Source organism: Ursus maritimus, unplaced genomic scaffold (assembly GCF_017311325.1).
Source record: "Ursus maritimus isolate PB19 unplaced genomic scaffold, ASM1731132v1 scaffold_33, whole genome shotgun sequence".
NCBI lineage: Eukaryota > Metazoa > Chordata > Mammalia > Carnivora > Ursidae > Ursus > Ursus maritimus.
The window spans coordinates 1978948-1996620 of NW_024425897.1; the positions used below are offsets into that span (position 1 = coordinate 1978948).

The window sequence follows — 17673 nt, forward strand, 5'->3', positions numbered from 1 at the left end:
TGGAGGGAGCTGCCCAAGAGCAGATCATGGGGCTTATTAGGCCTCGGAGGAGCCTGTGCAGAGGGAACGGCCTCTCTGAGCCTAAATGACAGTGCCCATGCTGAAGTCCCAGTACTGAGCAGGAACAGTGAAGGTTCTGAGAAAGCAAGGTGACCATAGCTACTGAGTACTGACCTGGACCCCAATCCAGCCACACCTGTCAGCTCTTAAACACAATGGACAGCCCTTTACGTGCCAGAAATCTCTCAAAATGAGCAACACACAGACGCCCCCTACAGGCTCCTCACAAGCCTACAGCGTCCCCAGAGAGTCCTGTTCTCACATTAGAAGGCTTCTGGGTAACAAACACACTCTTGGGTACCAAAATCAGGGAGCAACGCTCTGTGATAAGTTGGTCTTCCTGACAATCCAGAATATACCTGTAATAATGTTTTAGATTACAGAATCTAAAATAAATTTTAAAGAGTGATCCTAGGGGCACCTGGGTGGCTCAGTCAGTTAAGCATCTGCCTTTGGCTCAGGTCATGATCTTGGGGTCCTGGGATTGGCCCCACACTGGGCTCCCTGCTCAGTGGGGAGTCTGCTTCTTCCTCTCCCTCTGTTCCTCCCCTCTGCTCGTGCTCATCCTCTTTCTCAAGTAAATAAAATATCTTTAAAAAGACACAGAGAGTGATCCTCGCTCCACAGATCCCTGTGAACTCCTAGGTGGACTGGAGTTTGGGGAGCACTGCTCAGTAATACCCTATCTGTCCTGTAACAGCTAAGGAAGCTGCACTGCAAGCCTGGCACAGAACATAGTGAGTGAGCCCTGACTGAAGAAAGTTCTGTACCAAGGTCTCCTTACACTATAAGTCACTGATCTCATTCTCCACCTCCACTTTTCACAGAGGGACACACTCGTGGAAGCATGGGGACACCTGCCTAGCAGCCGCATCAGCCCTGGAGACCAGACCAGGGGCAGATCATCTGAGTGGTAGAATCCAAAGCTGGAAGGCAGATGAGTTGGCCTCTGCTTTTAGGGGAGCATTACAGCTACACCCAGTGCAACCCCGCCCCCAGAGCTCTGAAGAGAGCCTCATGATGCAGTGGCTTCAACAAGGACTGCACCCACAAGCACGTCGGCACAGTGATTGATAGTCATGCCTTCAAAACACCAGCTGTATCAGAACTGGACCAGAGGAGTCAGAAGTCACTCAGCAGAGATCAAAGACACAGCCGAGGGGGTTTGTGCTGACGACGCGAGTTGAACAGTGTTTGATTTGGGACATATTTACTTTGGAAAATACCCAACACCGGCCCAGCACCAAAGTTCACATTGAAACCCCACTGGTGACCTTGGCGCATTTCATCTCTGCAACACCACTTCTCAGAAGCACAGAGGTGAGTTTGGTTTCTTACATTTCTGCCGATTATAAATTCTTCTTTGCAGTGGTTAGAGATGGGTAACTGGTGCATCTCTATCAAACTACAAATTCAAAAGCTTTCTACACTGTCTTAAAAATGGAAAAACGGTTTTGTTTTTTAGTCTGCCTAATATAACATTCTGTCAGTTACGTTACTGAGACAACTGACAAAACTGGAACAGGAACTGGAATAGGAAAGTATTGTGCCTATGTTAAATTATCTTAAGTGTGTAACAGTACTATGATGGTGCATGAAATAGCCTTGTCCTTAGCCATTTTCCCCCCAAATATGAGAATTAAAAGTTAGAGGGACACACTGTAAGTGACTTACTCTCAAAGGTTTCAGAAAAAGAGTATATGTGTGTGCCTGCCTGTGTACACACCCATATGCACAGATGTGTATATATGGAGAGAAAGCCATAAAGCAACTGTTCCAAAATACAAAAGCTACTGAATCTGGGAAAAGGGTGTACAAGGGCTGTTCTCTATGCCAGTCTTTCAACTTTTCTAATGTTTGAAGTTATTTCAAAATGAAAGAATTTTAAAACTTCAAGCAGTTACTTCTCTTCCTTCACATCTGCCCTCTTTGGGCCTGAAGACATAGCCAGGAGGGACGAGGGTGTCCAGGTGCTATGCTCCGATGTGTGACCAAAAAGGCCAACTTTGCTCCATACAATTGGCATGAGAAAGTGCCATATAAAGTTTCCAGAAAAGCAAACTTTTCAATGATTTACCTTTAAAAAATATTGCTTCTCTTCAAAGATAGTCATCTGGATTTAAACATAACCTGGTGGTAGTTTTAAAGTGTCTTATATAATTTTTGTTATACTAAATGACAAAATGATAGAAGGATTGGCCTTTTATTAAGATTTTACTTATTTGACAGAGCTAGAGAGCAAAAGCAGGGGGAACAGTAGAGGGAGAGGGAGAAGCAGGCTCCCCACCGAGCAGAGAGCCCAATGCGGGGCTCAATCCCAGGACCCCCTGATCATGACCTGAGCCAAAGGCAGACTCTTAACCGTCTGAGCCACCCAGGCCCCCCGGACTTTTATTTTTTTATTTTTAGTTTTTTAAAGATTTTATGTGAGAGAGAGAGAGAGCGCGCGAGAGAGCGAGCGAGCACAAGCTGGGGGGAGAGGCAGAGGGAGAAGGAGAAGCAGACTCCCTGCTGAGCAGGAAACCTGATGTAGGGCTTGATCTTAGGACCCTGGGATTATGACCTAAACCTAAGGCAGACGCTTAACCTACTGGGCCACCCAGGTACCCCCAAACTTATCTTATTTAAATAAACGGACTGCCCCTCAGGCCTTCTAGTGAGAGCTTTCCAACATCATTCTCACACAGACCTAATGCACCTGGTAAGATTACTCCTAACCCCATGCTAGAAGTGGTCAAGTAAAAAAGATTTAGTAGGTCCTCCTGACAGCAGCGGGAGCCTAGTAATAGAGGCCGAGAAGATAGGACGTCTGTGGTAAGCCATATAGCCTCACAGCCTCAGGGCTCCAGGAGAAAGACAGGCTGTCAGCCACCTTTCACTGGGCACCCAGAGGATCTCTGCATTACGACAAATTCCAAATGTTATGCAAATAGCACAACCCCAAATAATGACACAAATTTCACATATCTTTAGGATATTTGTTTTCAGAAAGCCTGGCCCGTACGCCTTTTTCAACATCTCCACTCAGGCCCCACCTCCTGGTGAAGCTTGGTGAAGCTCTCCTGGCAGCCCACTCCTACCACAGGAGGCAGGGCCACACCCCAGCTCTGCACCCCTGTTTGGTAGTGTCCTTATGAAAGTGCCCCTGCTTTATTGCACGTCTGTTCCCTGGCTGGCTGGCAGAGCCCCTTGGAGGGGGACACCTTTGTGTTTCCAGTGCTTAATATGTTGTTTGGGAAACAGAAGACAAAGTTTGGTGAGTGAATGAAAAAGAAACTCCCTGGGAACGTTGAGTCCACAGGAATCTACATGGTCACAGTTTTGTAAAACTTTACAGAAGGGATTCTCAAGTTGGGGCCCACAGATCCTTCAGGTAGGTTTTTGAAGCCACACAAAATGTTAGGTATCTGTTTATCTTCACCAGCTTCTCTTAAGGTGTACGATATTAAAATGGTTAAGGACTGACACTCGCAGGGCATCTTCCGGGGTCAAAGCCATGGGCTTTCCCTCTGAGCACTGCGGTGGCCAGTCTGCTAGGCCACCATTCACCCTGTCGCTGGTTTTCTCTCCCAGCTTTAGCTCCGCCAAAATGAAACGCCTGTTCCAGCCCCTCATCATTTCTCTCATCCTAATGTCCATGTGTGGGAGCAACAGCCTGGCCAGTCAGCTTGAGAAAGGAGGGGAAGATTCTCCATCTGCAGACCCCCAATGGGGGCAGTTAAGTAGCAAAAACCTGACCATGCCCCTTCTCCCTGCCGACTTCCACAAGGAAAACACAGTCACCAACGACTGGATCACAGAGGGGGAGGAGGATGAGGACTATCTGGACCTCGAGAAGATATTCAGCGACGATGATGACTATATTGACATTATCGATGCGGTTTCGCCAACCGATTCAGAGTCCGGTGCTGGGAACATCCTCCAGCTCTTCCAAGGCAAGAGCCGGATCCAGCGTCTCAACATCCTCAATGCCAAGTTCGCTTTCAACCTTTACCGAGTGCTGAAGGAGCAGGCCCGCTCTTCAGACAACATCTTCATAGCCCCAGTGGGCATTTCCACGGCCATGGGTATGATTTCCTTCGGCCTGCAGGGGGAGACCTATGAACAAGTGCACTCGATTTTGCATTTCAAAGACTTTGTCAACGCCAGCAGCAAGTATGAGATCATGACCATTCACAATCTCTTCCGTAAGCTGACTCATCGCCTCTTCCGGAGGAATTTTGGGTACACACTGCGGTCAGTCAATGATCTTTACGTCCAGAAGCAATTCCCGATCCTGGATGACTTCAAAAGAAAAGTAAGAGAGTACTACTTTGCAGAGGCCCAGGCGGCTGACTTCTCAGACCCTGCCTTCATAGCGAAAACCAATAACTACATTCTGAAGATCACCAAGGGTCTCATAAAAGATGCTCTGGAGAATATAGACCCAGCTACTCAGATGATGATTCTAAACTGCATCTACTTTAAAGGTAAGAAATAGCTTTAAGTTTCTCAAAACAAACTCGTGACATACTCTTTTAGTGTGCAGATGGGCTGAACGTTAAGAACTGTATCCTCTAGCTCAATTTATCCAGGAAACCAACACACAAGGTCAACTCACAGGGAAGATCAGGATGAGGAGATGGTAGCAGCTGACACTGAGCACTGACTCTAGTTTATGCTCACTGAAACTTCATCACAACCTTGTTATTAGCATCCCATTTTACAGACAGAGCCACCAAGGCACAGAGAAGTAAAGTGATACTCCCAGGGCACACAGCCAGTAAGGCGCAGAGCCAAGGTTGCACCAGGCAGGCCATCTCTAGTGCTTTGTTAAATTGGAAGAAAAAATGAAAAACCTTTTTAGTATTTGGCCATGTTGGATTTGAGTTTTTTTCATCTCCTTTCCCAATTATCAGTAAGCAGGAATATGGACAAGAGGCTGAAGACAGGTGTCTGAAAACTGTTCAGCTTGACTTACATTAATACCTGCAACTCCTTCTTGGGACACTTGTGCACTAATGGGCAGGTGGGGGTTGGGAAATAAACTATTATTTCCAGACCAACTATTCTGGGCCAGACAAGAAAGGAGGACATTCCCCACCCCCACACCACTATATACACATAGGACCCCTGGGATCCTGGAAGTAAACGGGCAATTGACTTGTAAAATCCAGACCTCGTTCACAGCGCCCTCACTGGAACTTGAACTGGAAGAAACCTCTACCTCATTCTACAAGCCTAGAGAGCCAAAGGGCAGACACTAGGAATGGGTTCACATCTCAGTGACTCATGGTGACACACAACCACTCTCTTCTGCCACCAAAACCTGGAAGGCACCAGCTAGAGTCAGTCTCCAAGGCCTGGGAGGCTATGCTTCCTCGCTAGTGAGCTCTAGCACTGGTTACAGCAGCCCAGAGAGGTGAAGGACAGGAGCCCTCTCTTGGCTGCCGCTCTGGGGTGGCAGGGCTGCCGAGGGAGGGCCGAGGCCTACCAGTAGCTGTGCCAGGCAGGCATTCTGCTAGACGGGCAAAGTAGGGATGAAGGAGCCAAGACTGCAGGAGGGGCATGGAGGCTGAGCCAGACCCCTGGGTTTCCCTCTCAAATTCTAGGCACACTGCTGTCCTTGTAGTGAGTGATCAAAGGCTGAGGCGCTAACAGGCTTGTGACAGACACACACACACTATACACACACACACACACACACACACAGATATATATTTTTTTAAGAGACAGAGTGTGTGAATGTAAGCAGGGGGGGAAAGGGGGAGGGAGAGAAAGAATCACAAGCAGGCTCTGCACCCAGCATGGAGCCTGAAGCGGGGCTCGATCTCACCACCCTGAGATCATGACCTAAGCTGAAATCAAGAGTTGGGCACTCAACCGACTGAGCCACCCAGGCACCTCACACACATATACTCTGTATTACTGGTTATAAGTACGTGGAAGTGAGCAAACTGGAGTTTAAGTCCTGGCCTCCCCACTTCTTATTCATGTGGCCTCAGGCAGGTCATTCAATGTCTCTGTGACTCAGTTTCCTCACCTTTATCACAGAGATGCTGGTAACACCCACTCTGACAGGGCTGTGTGCAGCACTACAGAGACAGAGATGCAGTGCTAGCCTGGTATGTGGCATGTGATAAGAGCTCAACGAACTTGAGGAGTAAAACGGCAGATGCCAGTGTCATATAATATGTGAAGTAGGTATGATATTGCTAGTGACGTTTATTCTGCTTCTATAAGCAACTAACCCATGTTTAGGAACAGCTTTAGAACAGCCAGTGTAAGTTACCTGGGCAGCACCAAAGCCCTCAGTTCTGCCGGTCTGCGGGGCGCCCCGACACCAGCGCCTCTGCATGAGGCTGGCCGAGTGATCAGGAGCAGGCAGAGAGACACAGCAGCAGGCCACTCCCGCCGGCAAGGACTGCAGAATGACTAGGACAGTCGGTTTATAACCTCCAGCACATAGTAGCCAGGGTCACGCCAAGGGGTTAAAATGTGTCCCTTTCCCCTCGTGTTGGATGGTCACTTAATTTAACATTGGAATCAGAGGGATGAAATGCCAGTACCACCCAATCTTTCATGGATGCTTTTTTTTTTTTAATCATGGATGCTAATCAAAAGAGAGGAAGGTCTAGAAGTATAATTTTAATCACTAGCTCCTAAATCTGTTACTAATTTGATTTTTTAAAAAAGATTTTATTTATTTATTTGACAGAGAGATTGAGCAAGCAAGCACAAGCAGGGGGAGCAGCAAGGAGAGGGAGAGGGAGAGGGAGAGGAAGGCTCCCCACTGAGCAGGGAGCCGACAACACAGGACTTGATCCCAGGACCCTGGGATCATGACCTGAGCCGAAGGCAGGCACTTAACCAACTGAGCCACCCAGGCGCCCCACTAATGTGATTTTTAATTACAAATATTATAACCGCCTTGTAAAGTGCAATAAAAACAGAGGTTGGGTCTCAGGAGGAAGTCAGAAAGAAAGAAACCCAGGTGACACGTGACAGCCGCAGCAGAAGCGGTGTACATCTGTGCTCGTACAACCTGGGGGGAGGGGGAAGCACCCCGGCATCTCGGGGGTAAAGGCCAGGGATGCTGCTAAACACCTTACAATGCACAGGACAGCCCCCACAACAGAGAACTACCCAGATGTCAACCGTGCTGAGGCTGAGAAGCCCGGGGCAGAGGCCGATCTCAGCCCAGTGGCTCTGCCTACCAGCTGGACACCCTGACCAAGTTACTTTGCTTCTTTGTGCCTCTGTTTCCTCATCTATAAAACAAGTCTTATAATACAAAGCACGCATCTCATATGGTTGCTAGGAGGAGGAAATGAAGGATACAGGAAAGATGCTTGGAGGAATGCCTGGCACACTGCCAGTTCTCAGTTGTCAGCCAGTGGCCATCATTATAGTTACTAGCATCTTTGAGCTAAAACAGACACGTACTTACTCCTGGACACAAAACATCACAGCCAAACCTGACATGGATATCTGATGGCATCACCAGTGAATCCTGCTAGTCCCTATAGAATCGCAGAGTGGAAGGGATGAAAGCCATCGAAACAGAGCTGCCACGAGCAAAAAGCTACTCATTTACAGGTCAACAGGTAGAGGTCCAGGCACGTCGGGCATCTTGCTAGAGTCAAACAACTAGTTAGTGCCCACATCTAAACCAGAATTCAGGGGCGCCTGGGTAGCGCAGTCGTTAAAGCGTCTGCCTTCGGCTCAGGGCGTGGTCCCGGCGTGCCGGGATCGAGTCCCACATCGGGCTCCTCCGCTATGAGCCTGCTTCTTCCTTTCCCACTCCCCCTGCTGTGTTCCCTCTCTTGCTGGCTGTCTCTCTGTCACATAAATAAATAAAATCTTTAAAAAAAAAAAAAACAACCAGAATTCATTCCAGTCTTTCCAACTTCTCTACCACTATCACACTTCCTACCAGTATGTCAGCATTCTGACCTTGGGATCATTTAGAACAGCGGTCCTCAAAGTGTAGTCTCCGGACCAGGAGCATTAGTACCACCTGGGAACTTGTTAGAAATGCAAGTTCTTGGTTCAAATTAAACCTACAGAACCAGAGACTCTGGGAGTGGGCCCTGCAGTCAGAACAAGCCCTCCAGGTGTTTCTGATGCACATTCACATGTGTGGACCACAGCTTTAAAATAATATTTTAATAAAAGCCCTGTTCTTGTTGACTTTACAGGATCCTGGGTAAATAAATTCCCAGTAGAAATGACACACAACCACAACTTCCGGCTGAATGAGCGAGAGGTGGTCAAAGTTTCCATGATGCAGACCAAGGGGAACTTTCTGGCAGCAAATGACCAGGAGCTGGACTGCGATGTCCTGCGGCTGGAGTATGTGGGGGGCATCAGCATGCTAATTGTGGTCCCGCACAAGCTGTCAGGGATGAAGACCCTCGAGACACAGCTGACGCCCCAGGTGGTGGAGAGATGGCAGAAAAGCATGACAAACAGGTACTTTAGATTGAATGTTTGCTCTTTTGATCTCTGGGAAGCTGGAAGAGACCAGAAATACTGGGAATTTTGGTCATTTTAAGAAGAAGGGAGACGTGTGCATAAAAATCCAAGAATTGCCATCCTGGGCCACTCTTGTTAATTTAGCCCAAATTTCCTGCTCAGTAAGAAGCAATCAGACAGCATCTGTGAGAAACACATCTGCCCCCGCCACCCCGCCATATGAACAGTTTCAGACATGAGGGGCAGGTGACTTAGAGCCAGCTCGGAAACAAACCAGCCCTGCCACCTACTTGCTCTGTGGCTTTGAGCCCTGGCTTTGTCATCCGTAAAAGCAGCATGACTCTATGACTTCCCAGGGTCACAGAGAGAAATACCTAGAAAAGTGATACTGAGCACCCATCACAGTGCCTGGTGCCTGTGATAAGCTCTCCCTTCCCTGTGCAGGAAATGATCTAATCCTCATAACCTATTAAGGACATGCTGTTCATGATTTTCCTCTCTCATTATTTATTACTCCAGAGTCAAAACTACAGGTTTTAAGTAGTTATGATTATTAGCAGAACATGACAGAAAGAATAGAGAAGTCACATTTCTGTTTCACTGAATACTGCCTAGGCCCATATTAAGATGTGAATCTGGTTCAGGTCTCCTTTTGGGACAAGAATGCAAAGAAATGCAACAAACCCAGAAGAGGGCTCATAGAGGAAGGTATTCGCCTGGGGAGCCAATGAGTCATCAGGCCCTGTGAATTTTTCCTTAGAAACGTCCCCTCCGTACCCACCTCCTTCCTAACCTCACTGCCCATGACCTTCCACCCTGAGCCAGGAAGGCCTAACCAGCCTGTCCCTCCATTCCTCAAGCCACGTGGCACTGGCCTCCAAATAGCATTCCCAAGATACCCTCTGGCTCTGGCTCCTCTTCTTAGAAGCTCTCTATGGGCCACCTGCCCATGGGATGCAGCCCAGCTTCTTGGTCAGGCCCACAGACACAGTCCCTGGTCTGACCTGTTCCGCCCCCTCCTCCTCTTTCCTCCCCTCCGGCCCGATGCCCCTTTGCATGCCAGCCAGACCACAGCTCAGGCTCCCTCCAGGCTTTGCTCATGCCATCTCTCAAGCTGTGGGCAGCCTTGTAGGCCACAGGAATACCCCTCCTCCTCACCCCTGCTGGATGGCTCCAGTGGTTAGATCTGTCCTGGCTGTTCGGACATTACCATACCACCTTTACCATTTTGCTGCTTCACACACGTGAGTTCTGGCTTGCCAAAGGAAAGCAAACTCTTGAGAAGGGGGACTGCGTCTGATGTCTCTTTATCCCCTTTGTGTGCTGGACTTGGCCCCATGGGCACTGTAGTTGTTGTTTATCCATAAGGACTGAATGTGTTGAGACAAGGACAGAGAACTTTCTGGCACGTGAAGGGTTCTTTTTTCTGTACACTGATCAGATATTCAACTGCTTATTTAACAAAATAAGAAATGCCTGAAATCAAGGACCCAAACAAGAGCATTATTTTAGATACTCTCAAACCATAAACCAGTAATAGTTCTGACCTGGAAGGCGGGACGTGAGCCCCACAGTATGGAGGAAATGACTGCATAGCGCTAACCATGCCTCCATTTTAAGGAACTGGAACCATAATGGATGGTCTTTCCCAGAAACTCAACTGACAGTACTGGGATATGAGTTTCAAGAAGTGCTGCATCCAGTCTGTGGTAAAAGCAACCTGGTGGGGGAAAGGAGGTTGTGGACATTTGAGGGAAAAACAGGACTCTTTTGGAACTCCTGGTTCAATAAAACTGGGCCCCCTTTTCCTCTCTGCCCAGAACTCGAGAAGTGCTTCTGCCAAAATTCAAGCTAGAGAAAAACTATAACCTGGTGGAGGCCCTGAAGTCAATGGGGGTCACAGCACTGTTTGACAAAGACAGCAATATGACAGGAATCTCAGACCACAGGATCACCATCGACCTGGTAAGCTCTCCCCTCGTCCACCCTCCACACCTGTCCCTAGGATCTTCCCCCAGCAAAGCCTCCCTCCTGCCTGGCCTGACCTCATAGGTCAACAGTGCTGGGTCTGCCAGACACTGAGTGGGCAGGGTAATCTGTTTTAGGAAGCAGCGTGGGAGTGAGCCTCATTCTTGCTGACTGCAGAAAGAGAGGAGGTGCGTGCCCCAATCCGTGAAACAGCTACACCCAGCTGTTAAATACATGCAAAGAAAGTGCATGACCTGCATGCTGAACTTGACACAACAATAGACACTCCACAAAAAAAGAGAGAATATCAGTCCAAAGAAACCACGCAGATCCAGGCCCCCCCGCTTCTGGCAGTGCACCTACAGTATGCAAAGGAGATGGGGCCTGCAGCTGCCATCCTACTGGCAGACCACTCATACTATGACCACCATCATAAGTGACTGTGATGTTGGTGTTTAGAGATACGTATTGTTTATATGACATAGCCTCTGAGCACAATTACTGCACCTGGCGGGAGGTGAGAGAGACTTTCAAGGGTCATTCTGGCCACTGGTGGTTTGTGCCTCATATGTGGTGTTTCCACCCTGAATGAGAGGAGACTCCACTATATCGTCTATCACTCTGTGTGTCCACTGACAGGATCTGACACCTTTCCTTTCCATTTCGAAATAGTTCAAGCACCAAGGAACCATCACGGTGAATGAGGAGGGCACCCAGGCTGCCGCCGTGACCACAGTGGGGTTCATGCCGCTGACCACCCAAGTCCGTTTCACTGTCGACCGCCCCTTCCTCTTCCTCATCTATGAGCACCGCACCAGCTGCCTGCTCTTCATGGGGAGAGTTGCCAACCCCACCAAGTCTTAAAGGTGGAGGTCTGGGCATTTCAAGTGTTTTGGGGGCATTCTGTAATTCTGGTTCCATTCTAACAATGAGAATGGAGATGTTTTGGCATCATGGCTTTCTTGGTTTATGCTACCATTCTGAAATCAAGGCCCACAGGATAGAAGACATGTACAAATGACTGAGAAGCTCATTGGAATCCGTTCAGCACAGTGAACAATGCCAGCAGTTCATAGAAGTTAATGTACCTGTCATATGTCAGCTCTTACCTAGAGGGTGTCAGCAACATACGGGACTGGCTTACTCCCGCCTCCTCCGTGCAAACCTATAGAGGGCTTACCTGTGCACCTCCTTCCCTGCAGTTCCTGTCCTTGAACTTTTGGCTCTATTAACTCAAATTACCAGCGCTCGTCATCTGAACACAGAACACAGAAATGAGCTGCGAGACTAATTTCTCACCTCTCCCAAGGATGGTGCCCAGGACAGAAGCAATCTCATGACGTTGAAGGGGTGCCCTGGATGTTAGGGCTTAATTCTCTCAAGGCCTAGCCTTCTGAATTGATGCTAATTGTCATCTATACTTCTGCTGTCACCTCACTGCGGCTCAGAGGACAGTGTGTACACATGGCCATGCCTTCCACCTTAGAGATAAATAAATATCACCACTTTTACTGTGTGTCTGTTATAATTCTCTATTTTTTGAGGCTCAAGTAACTAAGAAAAGCCAAATTCAAAATAGCTGACATCCCCAGGAATGACAGAGGTTGACAAAAAGCAACTTGAGTTCTTCATGGTGACCCATGTGCTACACAGCAGGCATATTCCTCGGGATCAGGACGTGGTGAGTGTTGCTAAATCCTGGCGGCAAAGATGCTTTGGATGGGGCTTCGTGGAAATTCCTGAAATGCCAGTCTTTATGTGGGGCACATGCTTTGGCTTTCATCCCTGGACACAGGGAGACCCTCAGACAAGCTTTCATAGTGGGTCTGGTTTGAGAAAGCAGGTGACATTCAGATGTCTGAATGTTTCACTACTTGGGTAAGACGAGTGGAATCCAAAAGGGCTGCTCAGAATTGAAGGGTGCTGGTGCCTCTGCAGTGCTGGGGACTCTGGGCAGTGATGGGGAGAGCATCACAAATGCTGTTGTGTGCAGCTGTCTAACTATGAGCCCCAGAGCCCTGCAAGAGAGGCTTTCTCTTCTCTTCTCTGCAGAGGGGGAAGAGCAGCGTTTGAGCACAGGCTGGCTTGACTCCAGAGTCACCCACAGAGTCTTGTCACAGAGGGCTTCAGACTCAGTGAGACCAATACTAGTCATGGTGGCAGCAAAAGGGGAGTACCTCATGCTCCCCACTGTAGGGGGCGCTGTGATAGCTTTGCCCGCGGGTTATCACTGAGTCCTCACACCACCGCTAGGAGGTTCTCACAGTTATCACCTCCTTTTGGCAGCTGAAGAAACAGTTGACATCTTAGAGGAGACATGACCTGCCCCAGGCCCTGCTGTTAGTTGCTAACACACCTCTCCGCCTGCTTCCTTCCCAACCTCCTGCGCCAGGGCCTCCACCTCCTGTATCTACTGGCAGTGCAGGGTATAGGCTATGTCTTTGCCTATCATGCCTCCTGACCTCTCGGGGAGCCCTGAGCTGGCTGACACCCCACTCCTTGAACTCCTTCTCCAACGTATTTCCACACTGTCCTTTCCTGGTCCTTGTCCTGCTTTTGTTGTCCTGCTGCTGGTTCCTCGTGTTCCTCCCATTCCTAAATGTGGCTCTCTCAAAAACTCCGCCTGGAGCCCTTTGCCACGTCTGTCCCCTACCCAAATGGTGACCATCTCCCTTCCAATATGGCCCGCCGCACCTGTGCTGGAGCCAGCCCTGGCTCCTCTGTGACCCAACCCAGGCCAAGGCCCTCCAGCCTCCATGCTTTTTGTTCAACTACATCCACTCAGAATGCACTCAGATCCCGTCTTTCAGGAACTAGCTGATCACGTTTCAGAGCACAGACCCTGAGCCAGGCTGCTGGGTCCCAACCCTGGCTCTGACATTTAGTAGCTGTGGGACTCTGAGGCAAGTTCTGTGCCTCAGTTTCTCCACCTATAAAATAGGGATAATAACAGCGCCTACCTTGCAGGGTTGTTGTAAGGATTAAGTGAGTTAATGACTGGAAGGGGTTTATATCAGTGCTCAGTGCTTAGGAAAAACTAGGTAAGGGCTTCCTGTTACTATCTTTGAGAGAGTATCCAGCCCAGGGGTTCCTAAATGGGGAGCCCTGGGTGGGTTTCTCCCACTCAACTTCCTGAGAATAAATGGAAAACCTTGTGAAGAGATGCATTTCTATGGAAGGAGAGGGCAAGGCTTTTAAAGGAGTCTATGACCTAAAACCTGTTAGTCCACAAACCTAACTTTATAGGCACTGAGAGAATAAGTAACCTGTCCAAGGCCACAAAAATTACTGGTGGTACAGGTAAATTAGATCTAAGTGAAATGCACAATTGTTTTCTGAGCAGGAGGCACAGCTTATCAAATCATTACTTTACAACAGTGGAACACACAGGACTCTAAGCATTAGATACCTTTCAAGGTGCTTGATTAACTAATGGGCTAGACACTAAGAGAAGCAATTTAATCAGTGATATTTCTAAAGAAATACTATTCTACAAAGTTGCAGGTCAAAGATCACCAAACCTAAGCTCTGAAGGAGTCTCAGAGATCATATGACCCAGTCTCCAGTGACTCCCTTCAGGCTCCTAAGGTCACCGATAAATCACTGATAAGCTGTATTTGGATGGACACCCAGGCTTCCTGCCCCAAACCCACAGGCACTTCCACTGAACAAAGTACCTGGAGACACTCTGTCATCAAAAGATCCAAAACAGAGTATTTTCTTTCAAAAGAAAGGAAAGAAAGAAAATAAAGATAAAACATTAAAAAAAAAAAAAAAAAAAAAGCTTTGGAAACTAGTTTCTCCTAGAGGGTCCAAGGGGCAAACCAGAAAGCAAATGTAAGATCCCATGATCTTTGTGCTTTGTTGAGCAACAGAATCAAATATTTGTTTCCTCCCCCATAATATAACCATTAACTTTTGTTAAGACTACAATACTTATTCTATTCATGTAAAAGGTCACTGCAGCGGCGTAAACAAAGTATTTTAAGTGAGTGTGTGCTTGCCTATCATTGCTAACAGTCACGCCTGCAATGACCCAGCTGGGCACTTCAGAGGGTCATCTTCATCTTTTCGAGAAGCTCTGTGGGCAGAGCAGGCATAGAGAGGCTGTGACACTCACGCAGGATCCCACGCACAGGTCCAACCCTGGCCCTTGTGACCTGAACACCTATGTGTTCCCAACCAACCTCATTGGTTACTACTCCTGGAAAGTGCAAAGCGCCCCCTAGAATTTCTTCTATGCAGTTACTAAACTCTAAATAACAACAGCTATACATGCTTGAAAGCTCACATGCACATGGGTCAGAGAATTCTGGTGTTCAAACTCACTAGAAATCACGGATTCAAGTGTCACCCCAAACATCCTCCCTGGCTGCCAAAACCTGCTCTCTCACGGAGCCTGCTACCTGCCCTTCTCCCCTCCAACAGGCTGAGAGAGTGCTATGAACTTTATGACCCTCACCTTTCCCTCCAGGCCAAACAAAGGATCTCTGTACAATGGTACTTCTAAAACACAATTGTACACTAATCAATACTAAGTATACAGTGAAAAAGTTTATGTTTTTAAAAACCAATGGAGGCGGTGATGAAAAATACTGCAGCAGAGAGTCCTGGCCATTCTCAAATCCTCAGAGCCTGCGGGAGGCACCTGATCGCAGGTGCGCAGGTAGTAAGGTCCCCAGGGGAGAGGGAAAAGCCATGAGTACAGGGAGGCAGCTACAGGTGCAGGCAAACTTGCAGCCTGCCCACCCCCCCAACCCCTCAAGCACACTTAGGCAAAGGAGACTGTCCCGACACAGATGCAACGGGGAACAAGCATCTCGGCTCCTGCTCCAGAATCAGCCACTTACAGGGCGAGGGAGGCAGGAAAGCAAAGGACAAGCCGAAGGAAGGTGAATGGAAGCAGAATGCTCCACGAAGTGCAAACTGTGACATCTTAAAGGCAAATGATAATAAACCAGTCAGTTCCCACTTTTCACCCACCTTGGCCAGCTAAAATCAGACCCCTGAAGTCCCCAGATTCTGAATGATGAACATTCAGACTGCAGTAAGAACAGAAACTGAGATCAGGAGAGGTACCTCTCCATCCACCTGCCTGACCTCTACAACCCTGGGTCACCCTGGCAGTTCAGAAGCCAACCCCTCTGGTGTTCCATGTGAAGGGACACGCGTGTGAGTGCTTAAGACTCGAACTATTGGGGCGCCTGGGTGGTGCAGTCGTTAAGCGTCTGGGATCCCAGCGTTCTGGGATTGAGCCCCACATCAGGCTCCTCCGCTGGGAGCCTGCTTCTTCCTCTCCCACTCTCCCTGCTTGTGTTCCCTCTCTCATTGGCTGTCTCTCTCTGTCAAATAAATAAATAAAATCTTAAAAAAAAAAAAAAAAGACTCAACTATTGGGGGTGGGGAAAAGTGGGAAGGACTGGAAGGCAGAAGGAGGGCTTAACCAGAAGGTAGGTTTAGTGGAAGTTAGAGAATCACGGATGAAAACAAATATTAGAACCTGGGGCCGTGGCTTAGGAGTGGCAGCTGGGAACAACTGAGAAAGGGGAAAACAATTTCTACAAAGGTCATTTGGGAAGAAAAGGCTGCAGGCTGAGACCGGACAAGAAGAAGAGTGCTACGGCAGGGGATGGGGCCTAGCCCGTGAGCTGCCACCGTGATGGTGGGCGGGGCTGTGTTCCAAAGCATAACCAGCCCCCTGTGCCAACAACGCCCTCCAGAGGGCACTGAGGGCTGCAGCTCCAAGTACCAAGCGCCATGCAGAGGCCCCAGGCCTCATCTACCAGGAAGGGACCAGGAAGAGGATGGAAGCAGAGCCTGCCCACCATTAGTCAGAGGCACCAGAGCAGGGCATCAGACACAGGATGAACCTGGAGCCACACCTCAGATCTGGGAGCCACACAAGAGAGAACCAAAGTGGCTTTCCTGGTCAGTTAGCGAGGAGGTTCAGGCAGTGCACGTAGAAAGGGAGTGAGGGGTGTGGCCACAGCAGGCACATACCAGTGGGACAGTCACAAAACAGCTGGTGGTGGCAGAAACACAGCCACACATACAGAATCACTGGGCCTCCAAACAGTATTTTGCTAAAGAATTTGCTGTGCACCACTAGCCAACACTGAAAATATGAGCACAGTATCTGAAGTCTGAAAGCACTCAGTTAATGAATACTCACCACAGCAATTACAGGAATGAGTACACCCAAGTTCCCTGCGCTGCTAGACGCCTAGAAAATAAAAGAATTGAGTCAATGAAAGCATGTGTTTCTTTCATTAAAAAAAGACATAGTGTTAATTTCAGAGAAATAATGAGATACATAGACAGTGATATATAAACAGGCTCATCCAACATCATTTTTTTTTAAAGTAGCCTTCACACCCAGTGTGAAGCCCAACTTGAGGCTTGAACTCATGACCCTGAGATCAAGACCTGAGCTGAGATCAAGAGTCAGATGCCTAAATGACTAAGCCACCCAGGTGCCCCTCCAACATCATTTTAATAGCAAAAAAATGAAAACACGTCAAACAGTAGAATGATTACATAAACCATGGTACCTCTGTAAAATTAAATACCACACAGGTGTTAAAAAGACAATTTTCTGAAAAATACTTAGTCACTTTGGAAAGTGCCCACAGCAAATTTTAAACTGAAAAAAAAAATCAGGATTTCAGAGTATGTGATGATATTATTCCAATTATGTAAAATAAATATATTTCCATAAAAAAATCTAGGAGGAAGTCTATCAAAATGTCAATGATGATGAGCACTTGCCTTTGGCTCAGGTCATGATCCCAGAGTCCTGGGATCGAGCCCCGCATTGGGCTCCCTGCTCAGCGGGAAGCTTGCTTCTCCCTCCCCCTCTCCCCAACCCTCCCCAAATCATGCTCTCTCTCTCTCTCAAATAAATAAATAAAATCTTTTTTAAAAATGTCAATGATGAGTATATCTGAGTAGAGGGATTATGGTGCTTTTTATACTTTATTATTGGCTTCTGCATCTCTTCTACAATAAACATATATTTTTTTTTTTTTAAGATTTTATTTATTTATTCAACAGAGATAGAGACTGCCAGCGAGAGAGGGAACACAAGCAGGGGGAGCAGGAGAGGAAGAAGCAGGCTCATAGCAGAGGAGCCCAATATGGGGCTCGATCCCATAACGCCAGGATCACGCCCTGAGTCGAAGGCAGACG

At 48.0% G+C, this 17673-nt stretch overlaps 2 protein-coding genes across 2 annotated transcripts in view; one reads left to right on the forward strand and one right to left on the reverse strand.

Annotated features, from left to right (window-relative positions):
- The window catches only part of PI4KA (phosphatidylinositol 4-kinase alpha), a 119620-nt gene that overhangs the window by 52414 nt on the left and 49533 nt on the right, over nucleotides 1–17673 (reverse strand). Inside the window, exon 19 of the mRNA XM_040619547.1 lies at nucleotides 16658–16708. Coding sequence (XP_040475481.1) covers nucleotides 16658–16708 — 51 coding nt within the window. The remainder of the gene's footprint in view (nucleotides 1–16657; nucleotides 16709–17673) is intronic.
- Nucleotides 2594–12001, forward strand: SERPIND1 (serpin family D member 1). Its single transcript, XM_008697551.2, has 4 exons — nucleotides 2594–4529; nucleotides 8241–8514; nucleotides 10338–10482; nucleotides 11158–12001. Exons 1-4 carry the CDS (start codon nucleotides 3557–3559, stop codon nucleotides 11347–11349), a joined length of 1584 nt encoding a protein of 527 aa, XP_008695773.1. The 5' UTR covers nucleotides 2594–3556; the 3' UTR covers nucleotides 11350–12001.

Bases quoted from the DNA above. Each gene is read 5' to 3' on its own strand.
- SERPIND1 (XM_008697551.2), top strand. From the start codon at position 3,557: ATGGGCTTTCCCTCTGAGCACTGCGGTGGCCAGTCTGCTAGGCCACCA. The intron at 8,515-10,337 runs GTACTTTAGATT...CTCTCTGCCCAG, and splicing joins CAGAAAAGCATGACAAACAG to AACTCGAGAAGTGCTTCTGC. The intron at 10,483-11,157 runs GTAAGCTCTCCC...ATTTCGAAATAG, and splicing joins ACAGGATCACCATCGACCTG to TTCAAGCACCAAGGAACCAT.